Source organism: Aptenodytes patagonicus, chromosome 6 (assembly GCF_965638725.1).
Source record: "Aptenodytes patagonicus chromosome 6, bAptPat1.pri.cur, whole genome shotgun sequence".
NCBI lineage: Eukaryota > Metazoa > Chordata > Aves > Sphenisciformes > Spheniscidae > Aptenodytes > Aptenodytes patagonicus.
Window position 1 is genome coordinate 75,993,844 of NC_134954.1, and position 24,297 is coordinate 76,018,140.

At 54.3% G+C, this 24,297-nt stretch overlaps 1 protein-coding gene across 1 annotated transcript; it reads left to right on the top strand.

The window, feature by feature from the left end:
- The first annotated feature begins 1,767 nt into the window (after positions 1-1,767).
- GALNT5 (polypeptide N-acetylgalactosaminyltransferase 5) lies at positions 1,768-24,297 on the top strand. Its single transcript, XM_076343231.1, has 10 exons — positions 1,768-3,023; positions 8,369-8,535; positions 10,689-10,808; positions 11,279-11,414; positions 11,793-11,912; positions 12,408-12,525; positions 12,728-13,051; positions 16,351-16,431; positions 17,224-17,385; positions 19,232-24,297. Exons 1-10 carry the CDS (start codon positions 1,768-1,770, stop codon positions 19,370-19,372), a joined length of 2,625 nt encoding a protein of 874 aa, XP_076199346.1. The 3' UTR covers positions 19,373-24,297.

Genomic DNA, 24,297 nt, shown 5'->3' on the forward strand with positions numbered 1-24,297 from the left:
ATTTCTTTTAAGAAAAGGCATGTTTTCAATCTCACGAAATAACCATAGGCTGGACTTTGAAATTACTATTTTTTTAAAGTATGAATATGAATGTAATCTTTTCCCCTCATTTCTTTTCCTTTCAATACTCACATGCACTGCAGTAGGTTGGAGCCTTTATTTAAAAAAATCTCTTGCTTTGTGATTTGGGATACCGTGCGTTGCTTTTAAATTTATTAATACCAGAGTTTGAGAGAGCTGCAAAATCCTGACCAGCTCAGGCTTTTTCCTCTTTCACTTCAGTGCCCCTAACCTGAGTTTTCGCAACTGATGCCCACACATCACAACCGATCTTACAGCTCTTCAACTTGGCCGTGCCTGCAGGTTGCAACAGATGCCACATTGACTGTGCAACGTCGTCCCCACTCGTGGGCTGCACAGCGTTCATTAACGGAGGGAAGCTGCTTGACGGGGACCTTGGCACGGGGAAACGAGTGTCCTGGACGGGGCAGTGGGCCAGTGCCCGGTGGTGACGGGGTCTCTGCTGCAAGGCTCCTGGCAGCGGTGGGATGGCAAAGACTCCCCAAGCCATGGTTTTGCTCAGTTGGTGAAATCCAGTCATGGGGGTCATGCGTGACTGCCCCAGCATGTGGAGCTCACCGCGACTGACACACATGCACCCAGCGTAGAACATCTCCTGAATATCCTAACCCCGCACAGGCCGCCCTACGTGACCACATCTGCAGGAACAGCTTCTATGGACAATTCACCGGGTTTACCCTTGCACAGCCGGCCGCCCCGGTGACACCAGGGGACAGCGGGGAACACTGTGGGATGCCGTGGGGCACGGCGCTCAGGTGTTAACCCACAGCCACAGTCACGCAGACCTGACCAGGCGCAGTGGGGCTGCCCTGGGGGTGTTTCTAGGGCTCCCCGCAAAGCCCACCTGAGCACTCCCCGGGCTGGAGCAGCAGCCCCAGCCCCCGCCTGCCAGCACAGCCAGCACAGCCCGCCACGTCTCAGCCTGCGATCCAGGGCAGGAGTGGGAGGGGTGCTTCCCCGGCTCTTTTTTTAACCCAGCTTTGGCTCAGCTTACCGGGAGGCAGCGCCGCTTCGCCTCCCGCTCCCTCGGCCAGCGCCGTTCAGCCGTGGCTCGTGTGCCCTGTAATTGAAGCGGGTATGTGAAAAACAGCCACGTACTCAGCAGAGGCTTCACCTACAGGCGTCCGCGACAACTGCCACGTAAAACACACACACACACACACACACACACCCGCGCTGCTCTCATTCCGTGCAGCGTCCCCGTTAACCACAGCCCTGTTTGCATCCGCATTCCCACCCGGGCTGCCCTGCCACCCGCCCTGGGACCTGCCGCACCACCGAAAACAAGACACTTTGCACCCCATTCATCCCGGAATAAGCCATTCGAGCCCTTCTGTGCTGGCCGCGGGCCAGCCCAGCGTGGGGCCGCGCACACGACACCGCCGGAGCCGCAGGGGACCGCCGGGACAGCCGGGACGCCTTGCCGCGGGCGGGGAGCGCAGCGCCGCGGGAAGGGTTAAGGCCCGGGCGGCGGCGGAGGTGAGAGCCGGCCGGAGCCCGCCGGGCCGGGCCGGGCCGGGCGGGTTTCCTCCGGTGTTGGGTTACAGCGCGGGCTCCCGGCGCTGGGTGGGGCGAGAGGAGCCCCGGCCCGGGCCGGCCCGGCCCCGGCCCGCCTCTCCGCTCCCTCCGGGCACGGCGTGCGGCGGCTCGGCTGCTCTCTCCGCCCGCCCGGGGCGGCCTCCGGGGATGAGCGGGCTGCGGCGGCTCTTCCGCGGCAGCGGGCGAGCGCTGGCGTTCGTCTTCGCCGCCTCCGTCGTCTGGCTGCTCCTCGACATGGCCGCGCTCCGCCTCTCCCTCGGCGACGCCGGCGGGCGGCTGCTGAAGGAGGCGGCGGAGCGCGGGCAGGAGCGCGGGCAGGAGCGGGCGCGGCTGTGGCGCGGCCCCGAGGCGCCGGCGGGCAGCCCCCGGCCCGACCCCGCCGGGCTCCGCCGCGGGCGGCGCAGGGGCGGAGGGACCCCGGCCGCCCGGGCAGCCCGGCGGGAGCCCCCCCGGCCGCCGAGACCCCCGCCTTCCGCCCCCGGGGGCCGGGGGCAGCGGGGAAGGCGCGCCGAGGAGCACCCCGCGGCTCCCCCGGGGGCTCGGCTGACCCCGCCGAGGTCGGTTGTCAGCCTGAGGGGCGGTGCAGGGACTGCAGCGGCACCGGCAGCGAGCAAACCCCTGTCGAAGGCAGCAGAGGAGTTTGTAACAGACCCCGCTGGAAACGGAGCCGGGCTGCGGGAGGCATCGCCATCCCGGGCAGACGCCCCGCGGCCTCCCAACAAGCCCCCTTCCCCAGCCCCCGGACAGCGAGCCGGGGTTGGGGTGACGGTGGTGGAGGGACCCGGACACGCCGCCAACGGGAGTCGGCAGCGACCTGCCGGCACGGCGGGGAAAGCCAGCCAGCTTCCCCGGGCAGCAGGGCTGGGAGCCCTGCCCGGGCAGGAGGAAACAAAAGTGGGAAAGAAGGAAACTTCCTCCGAGAACCACTTCATCCTTATTAGCAAAGAGGGGATAAAACCCAGCAGCCCAGCAGTCCCGCATCTTGGATCCGACTCTGCGGGGAACTTCACAAAGAGCCAAGAAAAGCACAAAGAGCAGCAGCTCGCTAACGAAAAAGGCAATGGTGCCCATACTGCGAACGCCATCACTGGGACTGCGGCGCCGGATGGCCAGAGCTGGACGCTGGGTACGACACAAGGAGCAACTCCCAGGGCACCTGTCGCCGGGAAGGACGGGCAGGAGGAGGCAGGCGGGAGCAGGCTGGGAATGCACAGGGTCTTGTCTGTGGATGCAACGCTTGCCCCGAGAGACCCCCAAGCTCCTGGCCAGTTTGGGCACCCTGTTGCAGTCCCTGACGATAAACAAGAAGAAGCAAAAAGTAGATGGAAAGAAGGAAACTTTAACGTCTACCTCAGCGATTTGATCCCCGTAGACCGAGCCATAGTGGACACCAGGCCTGCCGGGTAAGATCTGCTTCCCCTGCACAAATACCTGCGCCGCGCCCCTCAGAACCTGCTTGGTGGCTCCTGGGGAGAGCTGCTGAGCACACCGAGGCCTTTGCTTCGTGCATGCTAGCCGTGAGATGGCTTTTGCCTTTCCAGGTAAGAGTTATTAAACGTAAAACTGAGTAAATTTGCAGATTGTCTTATCCCGCTAAGCTCTGCTGTCCAAAGAGGCTGGGGCACACGAGGCAGGCAATGGGGCTCATTTTACCTGGTTTATCAGGTGTAGCACCGAGCACTGTTTGGTTTTGATATTCATGCATTTGGTTCCTGGACCACTCCTGCACCCTGTCGATTTGTTTTGGCAGCAGAAGCCCTCCCTGCCCCAGAGGTGCTCTCACACCTGCAAGCTGCCGCTGCCCTTCCCTCGAGGCAGAGGCACCCCAACAGCTTCCCCTGCCCGGAGGGCCCGCTGGGGCTCCGAAAGGCTCCGCAGGAGACAAAGCCATGTCCTGAGCGCTGACGTGATTAAACAGCACGTGCCAGCCTGCAGTCGAGGCGGTCCAGGGGATACCCCTGGGAGCGCTTCTTTCTACAGACCAGTGGCACCGCTCCCCTTGTGCTGCGGAGCACTGTGGTCGGTACCCACTTGGAGGACTCGGATCTATGGGCATACATGGGGAGGGACGCAGAGTTCCGATCTGGAAAACCGTGGTTCAGTTACAGCTGTCCTCACGAAATGTGCAGCCGATTCTGCAAATCTCAGTATTGCACTTCAAAAAAGACACACACACCCCCCGGGGTACCCATAGAAAGGTAAAGGGTAAGGTGTGGGCAGCGCCTTGCGAACGGAAGGGGTAAGGGGCTGGAGGGTCTCCCTCTCCTGAGCTGCTGTGCCTGGACAGCTGCGGGGAGGGTTGAGGGAAGGTGCCAATTCAGGTGAATGACAGGTTCGTCTTACACTTGGCTTTTCCTGCTGCAAACGTCTCTCAGCCCCTTGGCAGATGAGAGACCTGCCTCATGCAGAGACCCTCCCACGTCCCTCTTCCCACACTCGCAGACCATGGGTGCGGTGGAATGGGAGTTGTGCTGTGAGTTGTCTCCTGTCCCACAGGACAATACACAGACGTTCCCCGCAGCACTGTTGGTGCTTGCCTGTGAGCTGAGGTGAGGTCCCGCACGGGAAGGAATGGGGCAGGGAAGGAGGGAGACGACTAGGACTGCTTTCTGGCAGGCAGAAGATGCCAGCTACAGAAGCCACCTGTGCACAGAAAAAGCAGCATGGCAGCTCAAAGCCAGCACTGTGTTTTGGTCTTTGACAGCAAAGCCCTGGAGCTGTGGAACAGAAATCCACCTCCCCGGAGCACCCATAAGTGCAGCCCGCCCGCCTCTGGTGAATCACGCACCTGCCCGGGAGGAGACGGCATTGCTGTTTGGGCGTCATGGGGAACGCCTTGGCCAAACAGGGGTGCATCCCTGATGGTGCTGCCTGGGCACGTGTGCTGCCATGCCGGGGCACAGAGCCACAGGGAGCTCCCCTGGGCATTCCGGCACTGGCAGGAGCCTGCACAGGCTCTGCCCTCAGCCTGCTGGCACGGCAGAAATCAAGTCATAAGGGCCAGCTCACGGCAACAGCTGTTGGCAGCTCTTGGTGATCAAACGGCACGTTACTTTTTTCCTGGATCCTTCTGGTCTCTCCCAGCTTAGACCACGGTTCCTCTCTTGATCCTTGCTGGAGTGCTGGACTAGACCACTGAAATTGGGCCAACAGGAAACTTGTCCTGTGGCAGCCTTCAGTCCGTCTGTCCGAGTGCAACGCTTCCTGCTTTCTGAGCTTTACTTACCATGCTGGTGCTTGCCGAGCACCGCGCCTCTGCAGAAATGCGTGCAGGAAGAGTTCCACCAAGGGGGAGCGAGATGCACAAGCCACACAGCTGAAGGCCAGGGGTGGCCAGGAGGCTTGCAGGGAGTGTTCCCTGCAGAGCCCGGTTCAGGAGCCCTGGACCCCGTTTCAGCCCAACACTGCAGCACCGGCAACGAAGGTCCCTGCATGCCTCTGACCTCTCCCCAGGCTACCATCGTAGCTTCTCTGGGACAATCAAGCTATCCAGGTTTAGACAGGGATCCAGATTTCCTGGTCTGGCAAAAAAAAAGTCGCATGCTGCATGGCACGGTAGGGTCTGGGTAAGTTAGCAACCGTGCCGGCAGGCGTGGGGAGGGACCACCGCTGCGCCTGCCAGCTGGGAGAGGACGGGGCTGGGCACCCCTGTGGCTCAGGTCTTCAGTGCCAGGCTGCTTCCAAACTCGGGGGCAGCAGATCTAAGGTGATGTTTTCCCAAAGCAATTTTAGCAACTTAAGAGCCTACATTTTGCTGACTTTCAGGGTGATGTCAGCAGAACATAAAGGCTGTGGGCTATTTTTGTTTAAAATCCTGTTTAGGGGTGGAATTTCAAAATTATTTGACTTCTACTTAACATTGATTATATATATTAAGTATTGTATATGTATATATGTATAAAATATATATGTATGTACATATATGTATATAGTTAGCTGTCATGGTTTAACCCCAGCCAGCAACTAAGCCCCACACAGCCACTCGTTCACTCCCCTCCAGTGGGATGGGGGAAAGAATCAGAAGAGTAAAAGTGAGAAAAACTCGTGGGTTGAGATAAAGACAGTTTAACAGGTAAAGCAAAAGCCACACACACAAGCAAAGCAGAACAAGGAATTCATTCACTGCTTCCCACCGGCAGGCAGGTGTTCAGCCATCCCCAGGACAGCAGGGCTCCATCACGCATAATGATTAATTGGGGAGACAAACGCCATCACTCTGAACGTCCCTCCCTTCCTTCTTCTTCCCCCAGCTTTATATGCTGAGCATGACGCCATATGGTATGGAATGTCCCTTTGGTCAGTTTGGGACAGCTGTCCTGGCTGTGACCCCTCCCAGCTTCTTGTGCCCCCCCAGCCTGCTCGCTGGTGGGGTGGGGTGAGGAGCAGAAAAGGCCTTGACTCTGTGTCGGCACTGCTCAGCAGTAACGAAAACATCTCTATTATCAACACTGTTTTCAGCACAAACCCAAAACACAGCCCCCATAGTAGCTACTATGAAGAGAGTTAACTCTATCCCGGCCAAAACCAGCACATTAGCAAAGAAATGGAGCCCAAACTCACACAGGACATTGTGAAATATCTTTAGCTGGGGGTCAACAATAACAGACCCATTGCTCTCTGCCTAGAAATCTTACTTCTTTAGGTAAGAAGTGAGAAAAAGATGTTCCTCAGTTTGAGGTTTCCCATCGCCCTCGCGCGGACGCTTTCTAGCTGCCCGGAGTACATGCAGGCTTTGGCCAAGAGCCCCTCTGCTGCTAATGAAAAGTCCTCTTCGCAGGTACTGCCTGGCTGCACGCATGGCTTGGGTCTCGGCTGCATTTTCTCAGCTGCTCTCACATCCCTCCCTCCATGCAATGAAAGCTGTTGTGCTCAGCAGCTGCCTCCTGCTTTTTCCATGGCCTCTGTCCCTCCTCCCTCCATGAGCTGCCTCCTTGGGTTCGCTGTAGGAGCAACTGCAAATTAACCTTTTTTCTCCTAGTTTTGCTGTCCCTTGTTCTGTCTCCTTCTCGCAAGTGACCCCCCCAGCAGTTCAGTCCCTGACTTCTCTCCATCGACCCTGGGAGTCCTGCCGGCGTGCCCAAACCACCCCCCTGCGCTGCAGAGAGGTCCCATCTCCACGGGCCAACACTGTTATGGTTTCCAACCAAACCATATCAAGCAGCACATCATCTCCTGGCTGAGCCAGCCCTGGCTGCTGCCCGAGGTGAACCAGGCTACAGAAGGAGAAGGAAAGACACGTCCCAAGGACTGTGACAGAGAGTAATTCTGGGGTTATTTTCACTTACTCAGAGCACTTCTCATTAGCTGTGAAGCTGTGAAGTACCTCTGAATTTTCTTCTCTGAGCTGCGCAGTGCCCTGGCGTCAGCATTTGAGCTGGCACCAGCCGAACCTGAGGGCCCATTCATTAACACAGAAGAACAAGAAGTCAGTTTTCCATACGCTCCCATATACCTGTCCCTGTTTTCTGTCTGTTGTTGACAGCAGAGTGAACAGTGTTTTCATCACCGAGAAATTCATTTTCTGCACCCGCAGATAGGCTGGTGCCTGTCCTGCCTGCAGGAGGTCTGCTCTGGAAGGACAAGAGAGAAAAACCTGCTATCAGACTTCAGCTTATTGACAAGAGAGAGAAAGCACATCCCAGCAATCCATGGGTATTCTGGGATAAACCGGCCAGTCTGGGGGAGAGGAGCACTCTGCCAGGCGTTATGCAGGCCTGGAGATCCACTCGGAGATAGGAGAGCTGAGGGAGCCCCGCTCCCCAAGGCACGCAGCAAAGCAGTGCTTGAATTGCAAATGGAAGATGAGAAAAGCTGCTCATCGACCTTTTGTTCAAATGCTGAAGACAGGCCTGACCCAGCCACTGCATTTTTGGCTGTCACAGAATAAAATGACAAACTCATAGACAGGGGAGAAATTTTATCACTCCCTCGGGTCTGCCGATGCATATCGCTGGCTGTTTGCGAGGGAAGCAGGCGCCGCTCGGAGCCCCTGCACGTGGGCTCGGGGCACAGCTGGCCGTGCCGGGGCATCCCTTCGGAGGTGTGGGCACTCAGGGTGTGAGATACGGGGTGCTCAGGGAGCGGACCCGCCAGTACTGTCGTACATGAAATTTGGATGCTTGAATGTTTTCCCCTCCTCCACGATCCCCTGAGTTAGGTGCAGAAGTTGGACTAGGTGACTATTCCTCGCTGTCTGCATGTTTGACAAGTTGCTGTGCCTAGTAACCCTTCATGGAAATGGCCGTTTCCCTGCATTTTGAACATAATACCAATTCTTTTTTTCCAGCGAGGCTATCTCGCGCAGCCTGGGATCCCAAGCCCTGCGGGTGCTCGGAGCATTGCGGGAGGGCACCCAGCGCACGGGGATCCTTTCCCCACAGGATTCCCCGAGGCCAGTAGTGTAGAGCTGGGATTGGCCTCACGCCCCAGGGCCTTTGCATTGTTTGCTCACAGAAAGGAGATATTATCACCTGGGGGTAGGAAGGGAAAAAGAGGTCCCTGTTAGAAAGGAGTGAGTGCATCCTATCCCACGGGACTGCCCACAAGAGGGGCCCTGGGGCTGTGTGGGGAGTTCCCCCCGCTCACCCCTCTGCTCCCTCTCCCAACAAAATCCCATTGCAGGGGTTTGCCTCCATATTTCACATTTGGCAATTCCCCTCTCCCTGCGCATTTTCCCAATAAACCCTAAGCCTGGAGATTTCTAGGAATGTGACCGGCTGTCGCCTGTGAGCCCGTGTTGCCGTTGCAGGTGCTCCGAGCAGCGGGTTCACGATGACCTCCCGACCACCACCATCATCATGTGCTTTGTGGATGAAGTGTGGTCCACCCTCCTCCGCTCCGTTCACAGCGTCCTCAGCAGATCTCCTCCGCACCTGATTGAAGAAGTCATTTTGGTGGATGACTTCAGCACTAAAGGTAGGTGAAGCTGCTTCTACCTTTATGAAACTAATATAACTTGAGGCGAAAATACAATTTGTTCTCTGTAATTCAATTCTGAATAGTAGAAAGAAATCGCATTTTCTCCTTTCGATGTATTGAAGTGCAGCAAGCCTGTGCTGCTATCTTTCCAGATGAGGGGGATCAGAGGCCACATGGGCACTGGGGGGTGGCTGTGGTGGATCGAGCTGCGGCTCTTGCCCAACACCCTGCTAGACTTTATCATTCACATCTCTCCCATCCCAGTTCACTCACTTAAACAGCTGCTACGTTTACAGCTGTGCATCACTAAGATTACACTCGTGCACTGCTTTGCACATGTGCTGGAGGCTGGAGGAGGCACTGTGGTCCAGGGGCACCAGGGAGCTTGGTCCCACCCGACCCACGCATCTTCAGGGTGCCCTGGCTTGAGGGCTTGTGCATTTATAAAATAGACACTGTCACCTTTCTCTGTGCAGTTTCCAGACGAGTGCCCCCCATGTTTTCAGTGCTGGTGGCAGGGGAGGAATAGCACGCACTTCCCAGGTTTCTCAGAGAATGGGGCAGTTGTAGTAAGAGCAGTGGTGAGCCCGGGCATCTGCACGTGCACAGTGGCGTTGCATGCATGCTCACAGGCATTCCAGATGATATCGAGCCTCTGCTTTGTAATGCTTTGGCTCTCTGCTGACTTCAGCCCTTAAAAAATTAGGAATGATGTAATTTTCCAGCTGCTGGTTCTTCAGGGAAAGTGCTGTCTCAGGCAAACTTCAGAGCTCATGCCACGCATACAAAGAGCCTACAGTGCAACAAGACAATAGGTGCAAAAAAGAGGAAAAATACTCAGTTTGCTCATTTTTAAAATAATCATTAAAACACGTTCATACCATTTCCCCTCAAAAGCATCTTTTCAAGTTTCCTCTTCATTTTCTCCCTGTGACTTCCCTTTGTATCTGCTCATTAGCCAGTGAACATCTGCAACTGAAACCTCGCAAGTGTGGGTGAATTACGGAGAGCTGTGCTCTGCGTTGCTGTAATCCAAGTAGCAGCAGCAATAACCTACAGCAAACGTGTCCGCAAATGTCTCACCTTTGGAGCCTTTCAAAGCTTTTAACTGGCTTTTGAAATGCCAATGTTCTCCTGAGGAAAACCAAAGAGCACCAGTGAAGCCCATCGGTGAGGGAGGTTGGGGGTCCTCCCTGCAGACCGAGCAATGTAAGTGGGTGGCTGGCTCCAAACGAAGCACTTGGACCAGCAGCAGCCGCAGCACCGCAGCAGAGGCTCCTGGGCTTCTCTGCCGGGGGGAAACCGCCTGTGCACAGGGCTGCCCGGCGCTCGAGTCCCCCAAACCACTTTTCTCACACCCTCTTTTTCATGAGAGTTTACACCAGCTGCCTCCACAGCCATGGGAAACCATGACAAAAGCAACCTGAAAAGTAGAGATGTGCCACAGCAAACCCTCGTGCATTTTAAACCCGGGCTGAGTCTTTACATGTGGTGCTTAATATCGAGAAATTTGTACAGCACAAAAAAATATTTTTTTAGGCAAAGGAAAAAAAATTTACAACCAGATTTTAATTGCAATTATAGTGCAATGAAGAAAAAAATCCCTCATTTTTGAGTCTTTGAACAACCGTTCGATACCTGGTTTGGATCATGAACTACCCAAGTGAGGCCACTGGGATTTTGCTCATGGCCTGTCACCTAAAGCCCTGCACTTGCTGCTCTCCACTTCCCATGTCTCCTGAGTGCAGCGAGTCACTGCGCTCGCCCAGCACCGGGTACGGGTCCACCTTTGCTGCATCCGCCGGGTTTGTGCCGATGCAGAGCCGGGCAGCCTGTGGCGAGCCCCCAGGACCAAGCAGCAACACCCGTCACAGAGTACCAGGAGACACGTCTCCAACAAAGATTTTTAAACTTACCAACTTCAGCCTAAACCTGCTGGCACTGACACAGCTGGGAGTTTCACCGGAGAGCAGGCTCAGACTGTGATGCCGTGCACCAGAAGCCCTGCAGCTGTGCCCAGATGTTCGTGCCCCAGACCTGAGGACCCTGGTGTGTCTGGAGATGCTTCCAAGGAAAATCTGCCCACTGCTTTTCACCCTGGAGGTGGGTGCGAAATGGGTAAGTCAACCTCACCCTCTCCTTCTCTGCAGAGTACCTCAAGGAGAAGCTGGACAAATACATGTCGTGGTTCCCAAAAGTGAAGATCCTCCATCTCAAGGAGAGGCACGGTCTAATACGGGCCAGACTGGCGGGAGCGGAGATCGCCAAAGGTAGGACGAAAGCCATTTTACAGCCCTGTCTGGACCCCCCGAGAGGTGCCGATAAGCCGTCTCCAGCACTGAGTTTTAGTCCCCTCCTAATGAACTAAGGGCATCTTCTATATGCAAAGCAGAAGGGTCTGACGAGGGGACGAGCTGCTGCTTGTCCGGCACCTCAGCACGGCCCTAGCAAGTGGCAGTTGGGATCTCCAGCCACGCCGCCCCAGCTCCACGGCCTGCACGGGCCGGGCTGTGTCGGCACCGAAATGGCCGTTTCTGCCAGTGAGCCGCTCCGCTTCGCTCTGCAGGCCGCGATGGCGGAGCGGTGAAAACATGCTCTGGGCTATGGCTGGGAGGGTTTTGGGAGCCATGGAGGGTCGTGGCACCGTCAGCAGCACCCTGAGCCCACAGGGCACCCAGGGAGGCCGGCCGGCGTGGGATGGGGTGCCTGAGGCCTGATGCTGCCCTGGCCTCTGCCGCAGGCAGTGTCCTGACGTTCCTGGACTCACACGTGGAGTGCAATGTGGGGTGGCTGGAGCCGCTGCTGGAGAGGGTCCGCCTGAGCCGGGCCAAGGTTGCCTGCCCCGTCATCGAGGTCATCAGCGACAAGGACATGAGGTAAGGCAGCTCACGCCCCTGGGAAACCCAAAATCCACGCCAGCTGCTTGAGCAAAGCCTCCTGCTGGAACCACCAACACATTAATTACAGGAAGACACAGGTCCAGACCTTCTAACTGGCCTTCAGCAGCGTTTCACAAGGGATACGTAACGTTGCTGTACACCAGAAATTAACATTAGCAGTGGATGTGGCCCCTTCGTTTATCGCACACACCTTTTCCCTTTTTCATGACTTTTAGTACATGAAGAAGATTCCTGATGAAATTTGTTAAAATCCTGTTTTAATTATGTACAGATATTCATCTTCACTCATTAAGGGTGACATTTCAATCAGGAATGTGACTCAGAATTAGTCATCCCAATCTTTTCGCCATTTAGTTACATGACCGTGGACAACTTTCAGCGCGGGATTTTTACTTGGCCAATGAATTTTGGATGGAGGCAGATTCCACAAGAGGTCATCGAGAAAAATAAAATCAAGGAAACTGATATAATAAGGTAAAAAAAAAGCAAATGTGAGAGCTTTGTGAACTAACCTGTTCCTTTGTTAATAATTTAGCAGCAAAGGCTCCTTCGAGGCCAAATGTTCCTTTGCTTGTAAGGACAATAGAGGCAATGGTACACCGTGGGCAATCACATCGTCAGACATGGGCAAAGCCCAGCAAGCCTTTCTCACCTCTTGCGGCACTGCTGGTGTATTGCTGGTGCTGCCAGGGCCGGGGGAATGTACCATTGCATTTTTCCCTTCCATGCCCCATTACGGCTTTCAGACTGGGTAAAGCCACCCAAATATCTATTTTAATGTTCCATCTGTCAGCCTGCAGTGAAGTGACAAATAGGGTGGTCCTTGCTGTCTCTGTAAGTGCGGGCTCAGGCACTGTCCCCGAGCATTTAGTAGCCCGCAGCTTGTCAATGATTCCCTCGTCAAAGCAAGGGGAAAGGGACGGGCGCTTCCCGACCAGCTGACGCACTGTGTGGTTCCTCTGTTCCCAGGTGCCCGGTCATGGCAGGTGGCCTGTTTTCCATCGATAAGAAGTATTTTTTTGAGCTGGGAATGTATGACCCAGGACTGGATGTTTGGGGAGGTGAAAATATGGAGATTTCATTCAAGGTATGCTGCTCTCACACGCCTGCATCCCCGCCAGCCTGGCTCAGGTGCTTGGGGCTCAGCCAGGGTCTCCCCAGGGCAGCCCCATGCTGGAGACCCCGTCCCTCCCAGCAGTTTACTTACTTCTCTGCTTCTCTTCTGGCTTGCACAAAGCCAGCACCCAACATTTGCCCGTGTTTCTATCAAAGGAACCTCTGTTTCTCAGGTCTGGATGTGCGGGGGAGAGATTGAGATTGTTCCGTGCTCCAGAGTTGGGCACATTTTCAGGAACGACAATCCTTACTCCTTCCCGAAAGATCGGGTGAGAACGGTGGAGAGGAACTTGGCCCGTGTTGCAGAGGTCTGGCTGGATGAGTACAAGGAGTTATTCTACGGCCACGCTTACCACTTAGTCTTGAAAAATCTGGATGTCGGCGACCTGACTCAACAAATCCAACTGCGAAAGAAGCTTCAGTGCAAAAGCTTCAGGTGGTACCTGGAGAACGTCTACCCAGACCTAGAAGCTCCCCTGGTTAAAGCCAGCGGGCTGGTACGTACCCAAATGGCTTGCTATCCTTCATTTAAACGTGTTTTCAGTGGCTGGCTAGGGACTTGGTAGCACCCCAGTACACTTGTCTCTGAGTTGCTTCCCTGGCATTTGGTAACATTTTTGAATATTTAATATGTCACGGTGGTCTGGATTCCCCAGTATTTTTATAAAGAAATAGGTCACAATTCCAAGAGACTATTTCCCATTGAAGAGCCAGTTCAGTGTTTAAACACCAGATGAGCTGCCCATGCAACAGTCATGGTCAGGGGATGTGCCTCCAGGGCGGGAGGTCCAGCGTCCTCCCTACCTGCACAGCTTTTTGGCCACGGCAGGAGAGAGAAATTCCTTTTCGGTGTGGATTAGCGGTGCCTGGGCAGCGCAGGCAGGCAAGGGCAGGAGGCCGGGGCCCCAGGCGCAGGCAGGGTTTGTACCGGTGCTCTGTCGCCAGCAGAGCGCAGCAGAAATCTGCTTTTCCTCTGCGCTGCCTGCAGACGGGCAGGGCAGCAGCCTGGAAGAGTCCTGGCGTTTCTCCAGTGCAGGTGAAGCCTGCACCTCGGGAGTGGTCAGTGGGCAGAAAACACCTTAAAGTGCATTTTGGATTAAGTCCTCCGTCCTGCCTCCCCACAAGCCCCTTGCTGGCTGGGTGGCTGAGGAGTGTAACCGGGTCAGGCTCCGTTTCTCCTCCACCATCCCTCCATCTCTGCGCCGGGGAACTTGTGGTGATCTCTGGCACAGGGTCCTACTTGTGCAGCTACTCCACGGGTGTTCAGTGTCACTTCACCAACATTAAAAGGCGAATTAAAGAAGAATAAAATGGGTGTTCTGAATTTGGCCCAGCCCTGAGCCTGAGCAGAATATCGGCTGCTGCTTTGAACGTTCAGAAACCTCAAATATTCCTCCCAGAAAAGATACAACGTTAATTGCAATCTAGTTATAACTGCAATAACAAAAGTAAAATACCTGGTTTGTCAGAAAAATTACAGCAATGCCAGGAATGAAAACTAAAGTGTTTGCTGCCTTCCCCACCCATCCCCGTCTCCCAGTGCCGCGGCAGGAGCAGCACTTGCCAAGAGGAGGTGGCCAGGAGCCGGTGACCGCAGGGCTGGCACAGCCTGAGGAGCGAGAACAAGAACTGCCTGTCCCCTCCATCCCTGCGAAGGCGCACGGCCTCCAGTTACTGCACCGGCCCTTCTGGGAGCCAGGAAAAAGCACAGCAACCATTTGGCTGCGTTTCAGGCTTGTCTGTGGGCCAAGGGCGTAACGTGACGGTTCCCCGTCACAGGGATCCCTAGGGATCAAGTCAGGCTCTTTGCCAGCCGCAGCCGGTGCGTTACTTTTATGATCGAGCCATGAAGGTGTGGGAGGGTAGCTTTCCAGAGAGCAGAGGGAGGGACGCCGTGCTTCCTCTGGGTGACCTCTCAGCACTCGTGGAAAAGCTATAGGAAGCTGCTGGGTTCGGGCACTTCAGTGGATTAAGAGCTGTGCATCCATTTGGATGCGTTTGTCAGTCTCAGCGTGGCAGCAGCGGCCGTTCGCTGCTCAGAGCAGCTGTAAGCACAGGAACTGAGGGCTGTCTGCTGGGGCAGCCGCTCCGAAACTGTTGTACGGCTGAAAGCCTGTGTCCCTGCATTGCCTTCCAGAAAGCACCATTTGGATTAGAACGAAGGCTTCAGTGAAACATCAGCTTAAGTGACTTTTTTAAAAAAGAATTAGCAGTGATAGTCTTGAGAACATAAAAAAATGGAGTTTGCCTGAGAAATATTCACTTTTTCAGCTCTTTTGTTTCAAGCAGAGCAATAAAACTTAATGTCAAATTCAGTGCAAAACAGTTAGACCATATAGAGAGACCTCTGTTTCAACTGAACCAGAACCTCAGCTTTTCAGAGTGAAAATTTTCAGTTTGTGAAAATTTTCAAGATGTTGCCTTGCTTTGTCCTGATTCAGGCCACCTGAATCGCTCTTTTATCTTCATTCTCAAAATTTAATAGGGCAGAAAATCTGTTTTTCAGCTAGCTCTGCAAATTCCAGCTGTGCTGAACACTATCCAAAGTTACTTGAAAACTGTTTTCTGAATAGCCTATTTGTTCACTGGGATTAATTCATAAGTTCTTCAGAAATTTTGAAAGAAGGAGAAGGAATGGCATTTGCAAGGAATCGGAGATGTGAGCAGCCCGGGCTGAAGCACTGCTGGGGTTGTCTGAGGAGCCGGTGCCGGTGCCTGCAGACTGTGGCCGACCAAGCCCTCTGCAGCCGTGAGTCCCTGCAGCGCGGTGGGCTTCAGCCCAGGAACCGGAGGGGGCTGGCAGAGCTCAGTCCAGTGTTTTCAGCTTTCCCATATAACCTCCCGTACTCCTGAGCGACCTCTGAACACGCCATACGAACAGCATTCAGAAAATGCCTCTTGCGGAGCATGCTCTGTGCGGACGCTGGCGCTGGCCGGTGGGAGACAGCTGCAGGGAGAAAGAGCAAAGAGAAGCCGAGCGAAGGAGCAGAGCCTGATGCTCCCTCGCAGCAAGCTGGGGGCCGAATGCACACGCTCAGAGAAACATCTGGTCTGCACTACCCAGGGTGCGGTGCTCACTCATCCTCTCTTTCTCCCCACCAGTGCGAGGTAATGGCAGTTCAGTTAAAAATAGCTTAATGATGATGTTTCTGCCAGGGTTCCCCGCTTTGGGGGACCACGTCTGCGTTTTCCCATTGATGACAGGTAACAAGACAACCAACCTGGATGGAAAACACGAAGAGTTACCTCGGGGTGAGGCACCGAGCGCATCACATACAGTGATGGAGTCGTTCCCTGGGGCTGGCCGCGGGGTCCATGGCGGGCTGCCGGAGCCCAGGGCCCTGTGCCCCAGCTGGGAGGGGACTGGCTGGAGCCGGGATGGGACCACCAGCTGCTTGCGTCAGCTGTGCGCAGAGGCTGCTCGCCTCCTTCACGGTGTAGCAACGGGAAGGGATTCTGCAGTTGTTATTGTTGGGAGCTGTTGTTTTGGGGATTTGCAGAGCAGGAACATTAGCTATGCCCAAAAAAACCCGAAAAAGAATGTGTCTCATCCAGCCTTGAACATTTCTGGAAAGGGCTGGTTTCAAGCCTCCCTCAGTAGAAAAACATATGTAGTGGACCACATGTGCATTTACACACCCCTCCAAGGACTATGACACATCATCTCTGCTTCACTCAGTTAAGTGGACAGTATTAATCAGTGTCCTGTGAATCCAGCAGCTTAACTGCAGTGTAACAGCCTCTCCTCTTTCTTGGGAATTTATGTCTAAATTTGCATTTTGGTGCTATTTTCTAGCTTGTTAACATAGCCATGGCAAGATGCATCACTGTGGAAAACACTACTCTAGCTTTTGAGGCGTGTGATGTTAACAACAAGGTAAGGATACCCTGCATACTGAGTATGTAATACTATTTTTGGTGCATGGCATAGAGCTCCTGTACCTCCCCATGGTGACCTGCTCTTTCCCTGGGAGCTAAAGCAGTCCTTCCCACTGGGGGACACAGCCAAACGATGCCTGGGAGCAGCAAGGGGCAGGAATTGCCTTGGTTTGCAAAGCCTGTAGCCAAGCAACAACCCCAGAACCGGCAAATTCAGCTGGAATAGGAAAGTTCGATAAAGCCATGAGCCTGCACGTGAAAATGGGGAGAAACATTTAAATACAAGCCTGTGTTTTGTGCTGTGCTGCTGCAGAACATCCAGCCACATTCTGTCACTAGATGGGAAGCAGCTGCTGTGGACAGCCTCTCCCTTCCTTTACAGGCAGCATTTCTTAGGCAGTTCCCCGCTAATTGCTCACCACTGGCACAGGCCAGCATGCAGGTCGGTGCCCTGTTGTGTACGGGGGTTTGTCCATTTGCACCCCACCACCAGGGTACAGCCTGGAGAGGTGGCAGGGCAGAGGAGCGCGCAGCAATCCCCTTTGGAGTCTGGGCTGCTGCGGCGGGAGTCGCTCCCAGAGCCTGCACCGGGGCTGTCCTGAGCTTTTTAGCTCTGCAAATCCATAGGAAAGGTGTTCCCATGGATCACATCTTTCCTCATCCCCCAGTCCCGGGTGAGGGCAGGAGGAACGTGAGGAGAGCCTCTGCCAGCTGCTTGCCAGCCCCGAGCAGCCTGCCCCACCAGGAGAAGGCGAGCAGGGTCACAGCTCTCCCCGGTCTCTCCCCACAGAACCAAAAGTTCAACTACACCTGGCTGAGGCTGATCCAGCATGGAGAGCTCTGCATCGCCCATGCCGATGCTGCGGGAGCGCTGGGCCTGCGCCGCTGCGAGGGCCAGAGCCGCAGCCTGACGTGGCTGCACAGGTCGCTGGTCGCCTTCCAGCCGGAGCTGGTAAGTGAAGCTCTGGCAAGGGCAGCCCCCACCGTGGCCTGTGATCCCTGGTTTGGATTAGCGTGCCGGCATGCAAACTGACGGGCAGCTGCAGCCCGGCGCAAGGCGCGGGGTGTACCCTGGCCCTCTGGTCTCAGCTTTGCCAAAGCCGTCTTTTCACCTGAAGTTAAGTGTTGGTCCCCCAGTGCCACTGCCTTTCCTCCTGGGGGTAGCGATGCACGCCCTGCCGTTGGGTCGCATTGGTCCAAGTGACATGCAGCCCGACGCCCCAACGCCACGTGCCGGGGGGCTGGTGAGACGCTGGTCATGCCGAGGCATTCGCTCTGGCAGCGCTCTGCCGCTGCCTGCACGGCAGTAACAAAACGTCCCCATTTTACATAGAAACCGTCAATAGCACTTACATGGAGATTACTTGATACTGATTGGCATTCAGCCCATAGTGGTTTTTTAACAGAAAGCATTTATGAAAAGGAAAAGAACAGATACTTACATTTATTACCTGCACTGCAAAAAGCAAGACAGTCCCGACTGTATCTCTGTCAGCCTGGTGTAAGCAGTTGTCCAAAATGCTATGAAATTGCATACTTTATATTTAAGAAAGAAATAATCTTAATTTAAGAAAGAAAAAATGTAGCTAAGTTATACACTCATCATATCGACAAGCTCCCATTCCTCTTTAGTCTGAAAAAATAAAACTTGCAAAGCCAGAATGCTGCAGTGCCAAGGCTCACAAAGGCCAGGGTATTTTGTGAAAAATACATGAAAATTGTCATCCACTTAGGAGTCCAGACAGCATTATCAGCACACAGGCAATTTTTGTTACTTGTTCCAGCCTGAGCTCACCTCAAGCCATGAGTTAGATGTATTTGGTGGTCCCCGCCGGAACAGGGGGCTGGGTACGGTCAGCCGCTCCCGGCCGCAGCAGGGGACGGGGTCTGGCCGCCCGAAGGCATGGGCACCAACACGCTCCATGGGGACAGGCGGCCTCGGCCAATATGGTTGCATCAGCCTTTACTGGTGCCAGCAATAAGAAGTCTGAAGAGCAGCTCAATGGCTGGTGAATGCTGACTGAAGGAATTACAATCCTTTACCTTCTTCTGATGTCACAGTCATTGTGTCATATTAATGATGTGAAGTGCATTTACTATATGCACAAAGATCCAACTTTTGCCCAGACAGCACTCTACCTGTCATTTCAGGAGTATTTCATCTAGGTATTAACCAAATGGTCATAAGAAACACTGCAACACTAGGCGGTGACACGGAAATGTCCCTTACCTTTGGCAGCACTTGCAGCATCGCCTTGCTGGCTGCATGGGTTAAGTAGATAAAGCCGAGTAGATGTGAAAAGCAAAAGGATGGAGATCAGACTCTTCATTCTTTCCTAATCCAATTTACTGCCCCAGCATTTGAACTTCAGTGCTGAATTACCTAACACCCTTTTCAGCGCAGTAAATGTGGTTTGAGTTCATCAGCCGAGAAGCTCAAAAATACGAAAATCAGTCTCCTGCCGTACGTTCCCCTATTTTGCAAATACCGTCTGGAGTGATTTCCTTTGCATGGTAATTACCACTCGGACAGCAAGAGAACTAATCTTTCCATTTCCAGTGAACGAAAAGCCACGAAGCACAGAAGGTATGGTCTGATCCTGGCTCAGCAACATGTGCAGGCTTTGGATCCCACCCAAAAGTCCCTCTAAGTCAGCAAAGAGATCTCACGTATTAGGGAAATGCAAAAAAAAGGGCACACCATAAAGAATCACACTTTCTCAGTGGAAAAATAGAGCACCTTACAGCAGCTGCTGCCTGAGTCCCGCTACCTAAAGCCCTCTCTCTCTCCCCTGCAGACGGACCACATCGTCTCAGAGCACCTCCAGCAGCTGGCGTGCTTGGAAGTGGATCCCTCTCACAAAGCCCTGAGGGTAAATGCCTGTGACTCCGCAAATCCTTATCAAAAGTGGCAGTTTGGCAATTACTATGCAGACTGAAGGGAACACAGTTGATGCAGAAATGCTGTGTTTTCATCTTGTGAATTCAGCAAGGACATCTGTGTGACTTATGGCAGCAATTACAAAACTGGAAGTTCATTTCCAAATGATAATTGAAATCCGTAATTTAAACCAGCATATTGAGAGATCAGAATACCAAGAGCAGCACATCTGGTTTAACGATGTCTGAAACAGATAGGCATGTTTTTCCCTCACTGTGGGAGACTTCGGCAAAAACTCAAATAATTTTCTGTATTATTAAATGGAAATATTTTCTGAAGTCCCCCATCCTACCGTAAGCAAACCTTCATCAGTTCCCCCTAGACAACAGCATAAGCTACAGAAATACTTCAGAGGCTCTGTAGTCTGCTTATTCTCAGGCTGCTTATTCTTCCACAGCCTGAGAAAATGGAAGTTTATTGACCAATGCATTAAAAAAATCCATCCGACATGCCCGTGCTGGGTCTGGCCACAGGATCCTGCCCTGTGGGACCCATTGCCTCTGACAGATGAGTATCAGGGTTCCATTAGGAATCGATTGCTTATCGAAAAAGCCTTCTTTTAATAATGGCAGGCAAATGTGGGTCAATAAGCCACCCAGCAGACGAGGTAAACCGGGAGCTGCAGAAGAAGCAACGAGCACGCCTTGCCCGCGCCCTGTGGACAGCGAGGATGTGTGTGCCTTGCTTTGCTTGGAGGTGAGAGGAGCCACCAGGGAGGTGAACCGGCGGCTTATCCTGCTTCTTGCCAGCGGCACGCACCAGAGTCCAGCCGGGGAGCACCTCATCCCAGGGCAGCCGGGCTGTCCCCACCATGGGCCTGCCAGGGCCCCAGCCGTGTCCCTGAGCCCCCATGGCCTTTTAGGCGTTTCCCCAGGACCACTGCCGCTTTCCTTGGCCCCCGGCTGGCCAGGGCATTGGGCCGCGCTGGTTCCTGTGCCGGAGCCTGGTGATGCTCGGTGCAGCCCGAAGCAGGGTGGCTCGCCTTGCTCCTGCCAGGGCTTTCCCAAGGGAAGATTCACCTGCTGGCAGTGCGGGCCAGGCAACTCTCCCCATCGCAACGTCCCCCCACCGTGGGTGGAAGGAGGGCACAGACCTCCAGCAAGATGTCTCGCAACCCAAAACTTCTACCCACCGGCGCTCAGGATGGATGAAAACACCCACTGAAGTCAGTGAGGGCTTTTCCTCAAAAAGGGCTGCAGAACACAAGTGTGTGTGCGTGCACACATGTGTGTGTACACCTGTTTCACAGGGACCGTTGCAGAGGTGAATGCAGCACGATGAGACATCTCCCGGCACCAGCCGCCACACAGCCCGGGCTGCACGGGGTGGCCAGGCTCCGCACACCGAAAGTCTCTCTGAACTTACCGTCACAGGCACATTTTTTTCTTACTGTGAAACATTTTATCTCTAAAAGCCGTCACCAGTTTTTGAAGGGACAGATTTGATAGCAGACTAAATTGAGCCGTGATAGGACAGTGAGATCCAAGATATGTATCACCAATGCATCCCAGGCAGGATTTCTTCCCCCGTTTCTGTTATGAAGTCCCCATCGTGGGAGGCTGCTCCCCGTACAGCTGCGGTGTCGCTGGGGGAAGGTAGCGCTTCTCCTCCTGCCCCGCTGCCCTGCGCTGGGGCGAGGGCCTTCTCCAGCACAAGCCGTTGGGGACATGCAGGGCTGAGCATCGCACTCGATTCTCACGCCGTCGTTGACCACAGCTGAGCCTCCACCATCCCACGTTCACAAAATGCCTCGCACCTCTCCTTTGATTTTTCAGGAGGCCTCAGCATAACCTTACCTCTCACGTGGTGGATCAATGCTGACAGCGTCTGACAGGCTGAGTCTGCCAAAACATTGACTGGCCCAACAGATTTTCCCAGTTGGCTCCTACTCCAACCGTCTTCCGATTTTCTCTCTCCTTTAGTGCAGCTAGCCTGCAGTCACTATCAGAAAAATGACACAGATGTTGTTTGTGCAGTCATCTTTTGTCAGGAGCATGAATTTCATCAGATTCTGTTTGCTGACATTCAGTCACTTGTCACTGAGTAGGCACCAAATGGTCATATGTCACGGTCACATCCCATTGCCACGCTTGTCACTTGCACTCTGATTCCCCATCTGTGTAAATGCTCGATTCCGTGTTGGTATCTTTGCCTTAAAGACTGGAGCGTGCCTTCAGGGCTGCTGGCAGTGAGCTGTGGCCCTGCTGTTACACAATATTGAGAAGCATTCAGATCGTACCAGCCAGCCCAGGCTGCCAGGAATGAGAGCGGTTTTTTCCGACATGCTCGGCAGACGTGGCAATAGGCGCCTCGCTCCTCCCCGGCGAGCTGCCCACTCCTTTTGCCATCTCCACTGATGCCGCCTGGCTGCGCATCGCACCTGAGGGCAGCAGGCGGTTTTGGGACCGTGCAGGCTTTGTGAGCGTTGAGGAAAGGCAGGAAGGCAGCGTGGCGGGGAAGGACCGCCACTTGGGCTGGGGACGGGAGCTGCCGTCATCCCCCGTGTCGGCAATGGGAAACGGGCGCAGCTTTTCCGAACGAGAACAAATGCCTCCTGCACTGTGGTAGGGAGGGACAGGGCACGTCGTGCTGCGCTTCCATCAGTAAGTACCCTGAATCAAAGTGGCCACAGTTGGAGGCCCCATTTAGTTTGTTTAAAAAAAAAAAGTTTAGAAGAAGGGAATAAATGATAATAGATGAAGCTTCTTCCTCTGAGCTCTGTGTGTTAACTCTGTTCCTGGCCGACTTGGACCCTTTCTAGGGTGCTCTCCTGCCCGAGTTACTGCCAGGCTGAACCGCAAAACATCACCCCAGAAAGAACCTTTAAACCACCAATTTCCCCTGATTTATGGCTGTGCTTTGGATTCTCATGTAGCGCGCTATTAGTGCAGGCAGTGGCAATAGCCAGAGCTGGCTGCTGTGCCCTGCAGCTGCTGCAGATGTTGTGGCAACTGGCAAGTTTCCACCAAAGTGGTTTAATTCGCATTCAAGTTCAGCGTACAGCGCTGCTAGAAACAGCTCCCAAAGGTGAGCCAGCACCACACGGCACTGTCCAGAGAGGGTGGAAAGGCATCACGACCCTCCAAAAGGGTCCACCTCTTACTTACCTGCCATCAGCCCTCATCTGGCACTGTGGAAACGGGAGAGAAATTACTTTCAGGCTAAGGCCGGGCCTGTAGCTACTGCGTCCTAGAGCGGCGCGTCCGAATCAGCATCCCCACCAGCTTTTGTGCCTGAAAATGCCTCTGCTCCAAGGGGCAAATTTTCAGGTCTTTGGGTGTCTTTTCCCCTCGCACGCCAAGCAGACAGCTCTCTGCCTGGCCCCTCCATGCACCTCATCCGACCCACTGACCATGGTTTTGGCCAGATGCAGACCCTGCCCTGTCCTCCTGCCACGTCTGACCATGGATCCCCAGCCCAGGCAGTGCCCCGGAGCAGGCCAGCGATGCTGCCTGCGAGCTGCCTGCAGCACAGAGGATGAGCATACCGTGGGAGAGCGCAAGCTGCGGCTTCTGCCTGTTTCTTGCCTGTACACCCCCTGATTTCCATACTGCACCCACCCACCCTGAGGGTTAAGCAAGAGGTGGCGTGTTTGTAGGAAAGGCCCTCAGGCCACTAAAGCATCCTAGGACTTTTAATTTTATTTTTCCATCTACCAAGGAAAGCAAGAGAGGGAGTTGCAGTTTTCAGCTGATCAAACACTGCTTTCCAAGGTAAAAAAACCCACTCCAAGCTTCTTGAAAGTCTCGGCAAGACTCCACACTTAGCTGGAACCCGAGCCCACAGTCAGTACACCAAGCATCTCATCCCTGCACTCACCCAAAAAGTCTGGAAACTGTATTTTAACTGTCACCTAGGGTATAAGCAAAATATTAAAAACTGTTAGACAGACGTATGATAAAAAGAGAAAAAAATCTGCCTTTTGCTAAAGCTAGCACGGAGCCTGGCCAGCCCGTGCAGCCATATGAGAGAGCAGGAGGGTGCCCGGCTGGCCAGCAAAAGGGTTGATCCTCGTGCCTGGGCACTGAGGACTTGGCCAGACGATTCCCCAGAGGAGATGGGAATCGTGACGACAAATAGCTGGGCCATGAAATACTGCTGCCTCTCCTGCTACCACTCTGCTCACCCCGGGAGAGCATGGGGAAGTATTTGAACTCTGGCTTTCCGTCCCATCAAGTGTCTGCGCTGTTCTGGGACTTCCCCTCACTCAGCCCCACTGCTGATCCCTCCACCCTCTTCAAAGACTACCTGCTACGGCAGCCTGTGCCTTTCGCTGCGGTATGGATGGCTTTTCCTGGCGTCTCACGCTGCTGAAAGCCAGGTGCATCGCCAGCATGAGCCGGGCGCTCGCACCCCACCTGTCCAGCCTCAGCGGCTTTTCTGAAGCCGGGCACGAGCACCTGTGCGTCCTGTTGACCCCGATGGGCACAGGCAGATACTGCCCATCAGCCCCTGGCCTTACCTCAATATAATGCCTTAAAAACTCCAGCTTCTCAGCAACGCACGAAGTTGCTCACTTTAGCTCTGATTCTCATTTCGCTTTGGGGTTTTGTTGTTTTCTTCCCTATTGCATTTGTTAATTGCAGTAAAGCAAATTTGTTACTGACATTCTGAAGTGCAAATCGGGCCGGACGGCGTGGCGGGAAGGCGATGGTCACCTGCCCCACCTCGGCGGACGTGCAGATACTTGAAGCTGAGGCTGGTCAGCTTGGAGCAGCGCTTTGCCACCCACAACCTCAGCAAGTCACCGAAAGCCCAGGCAATGGTCACATCTTCAAGAGAAATGTGCTGCTCTTACAGGAACCGCTGCAAGAGGAGCAATGGGGGGGGCAGCTGCCAGCAGGCAAACAAACCCACAGTATAAATTCATACAAGCAAACCTCTGAACTTCCACAAACCAAAGAGCGAATAAACAAGTCTGAA

What these genes read in the sequence shown, in the direction of transcription:
- GALNT5 (XM_076343231.1), top strand. Translation starts at nt 1,768, where the DNA reads ATGAGCGGGCTGCGGCGGCTCTTCCGCGGCAGCGGGCGAGCGCTGGCG. An exon ending in AAGGAAACTGATATAATAAG is followed by an intron (nt 11,913 to 12,407) that starts GTAAAAAAAAAG and finishes CTCTGTTCCCAG; the next exon opens with GTGCCCGGTCATGGCAGGTG. An exon ending in CGTGTGATGTTAACAACAAG is followed by an intron (nt 16,432 to 17,223) that starts GTAAGGATACCC and finishes CTCTCCCCACAG; the next exon opens with AACCAAAAGTTCAACTACAC.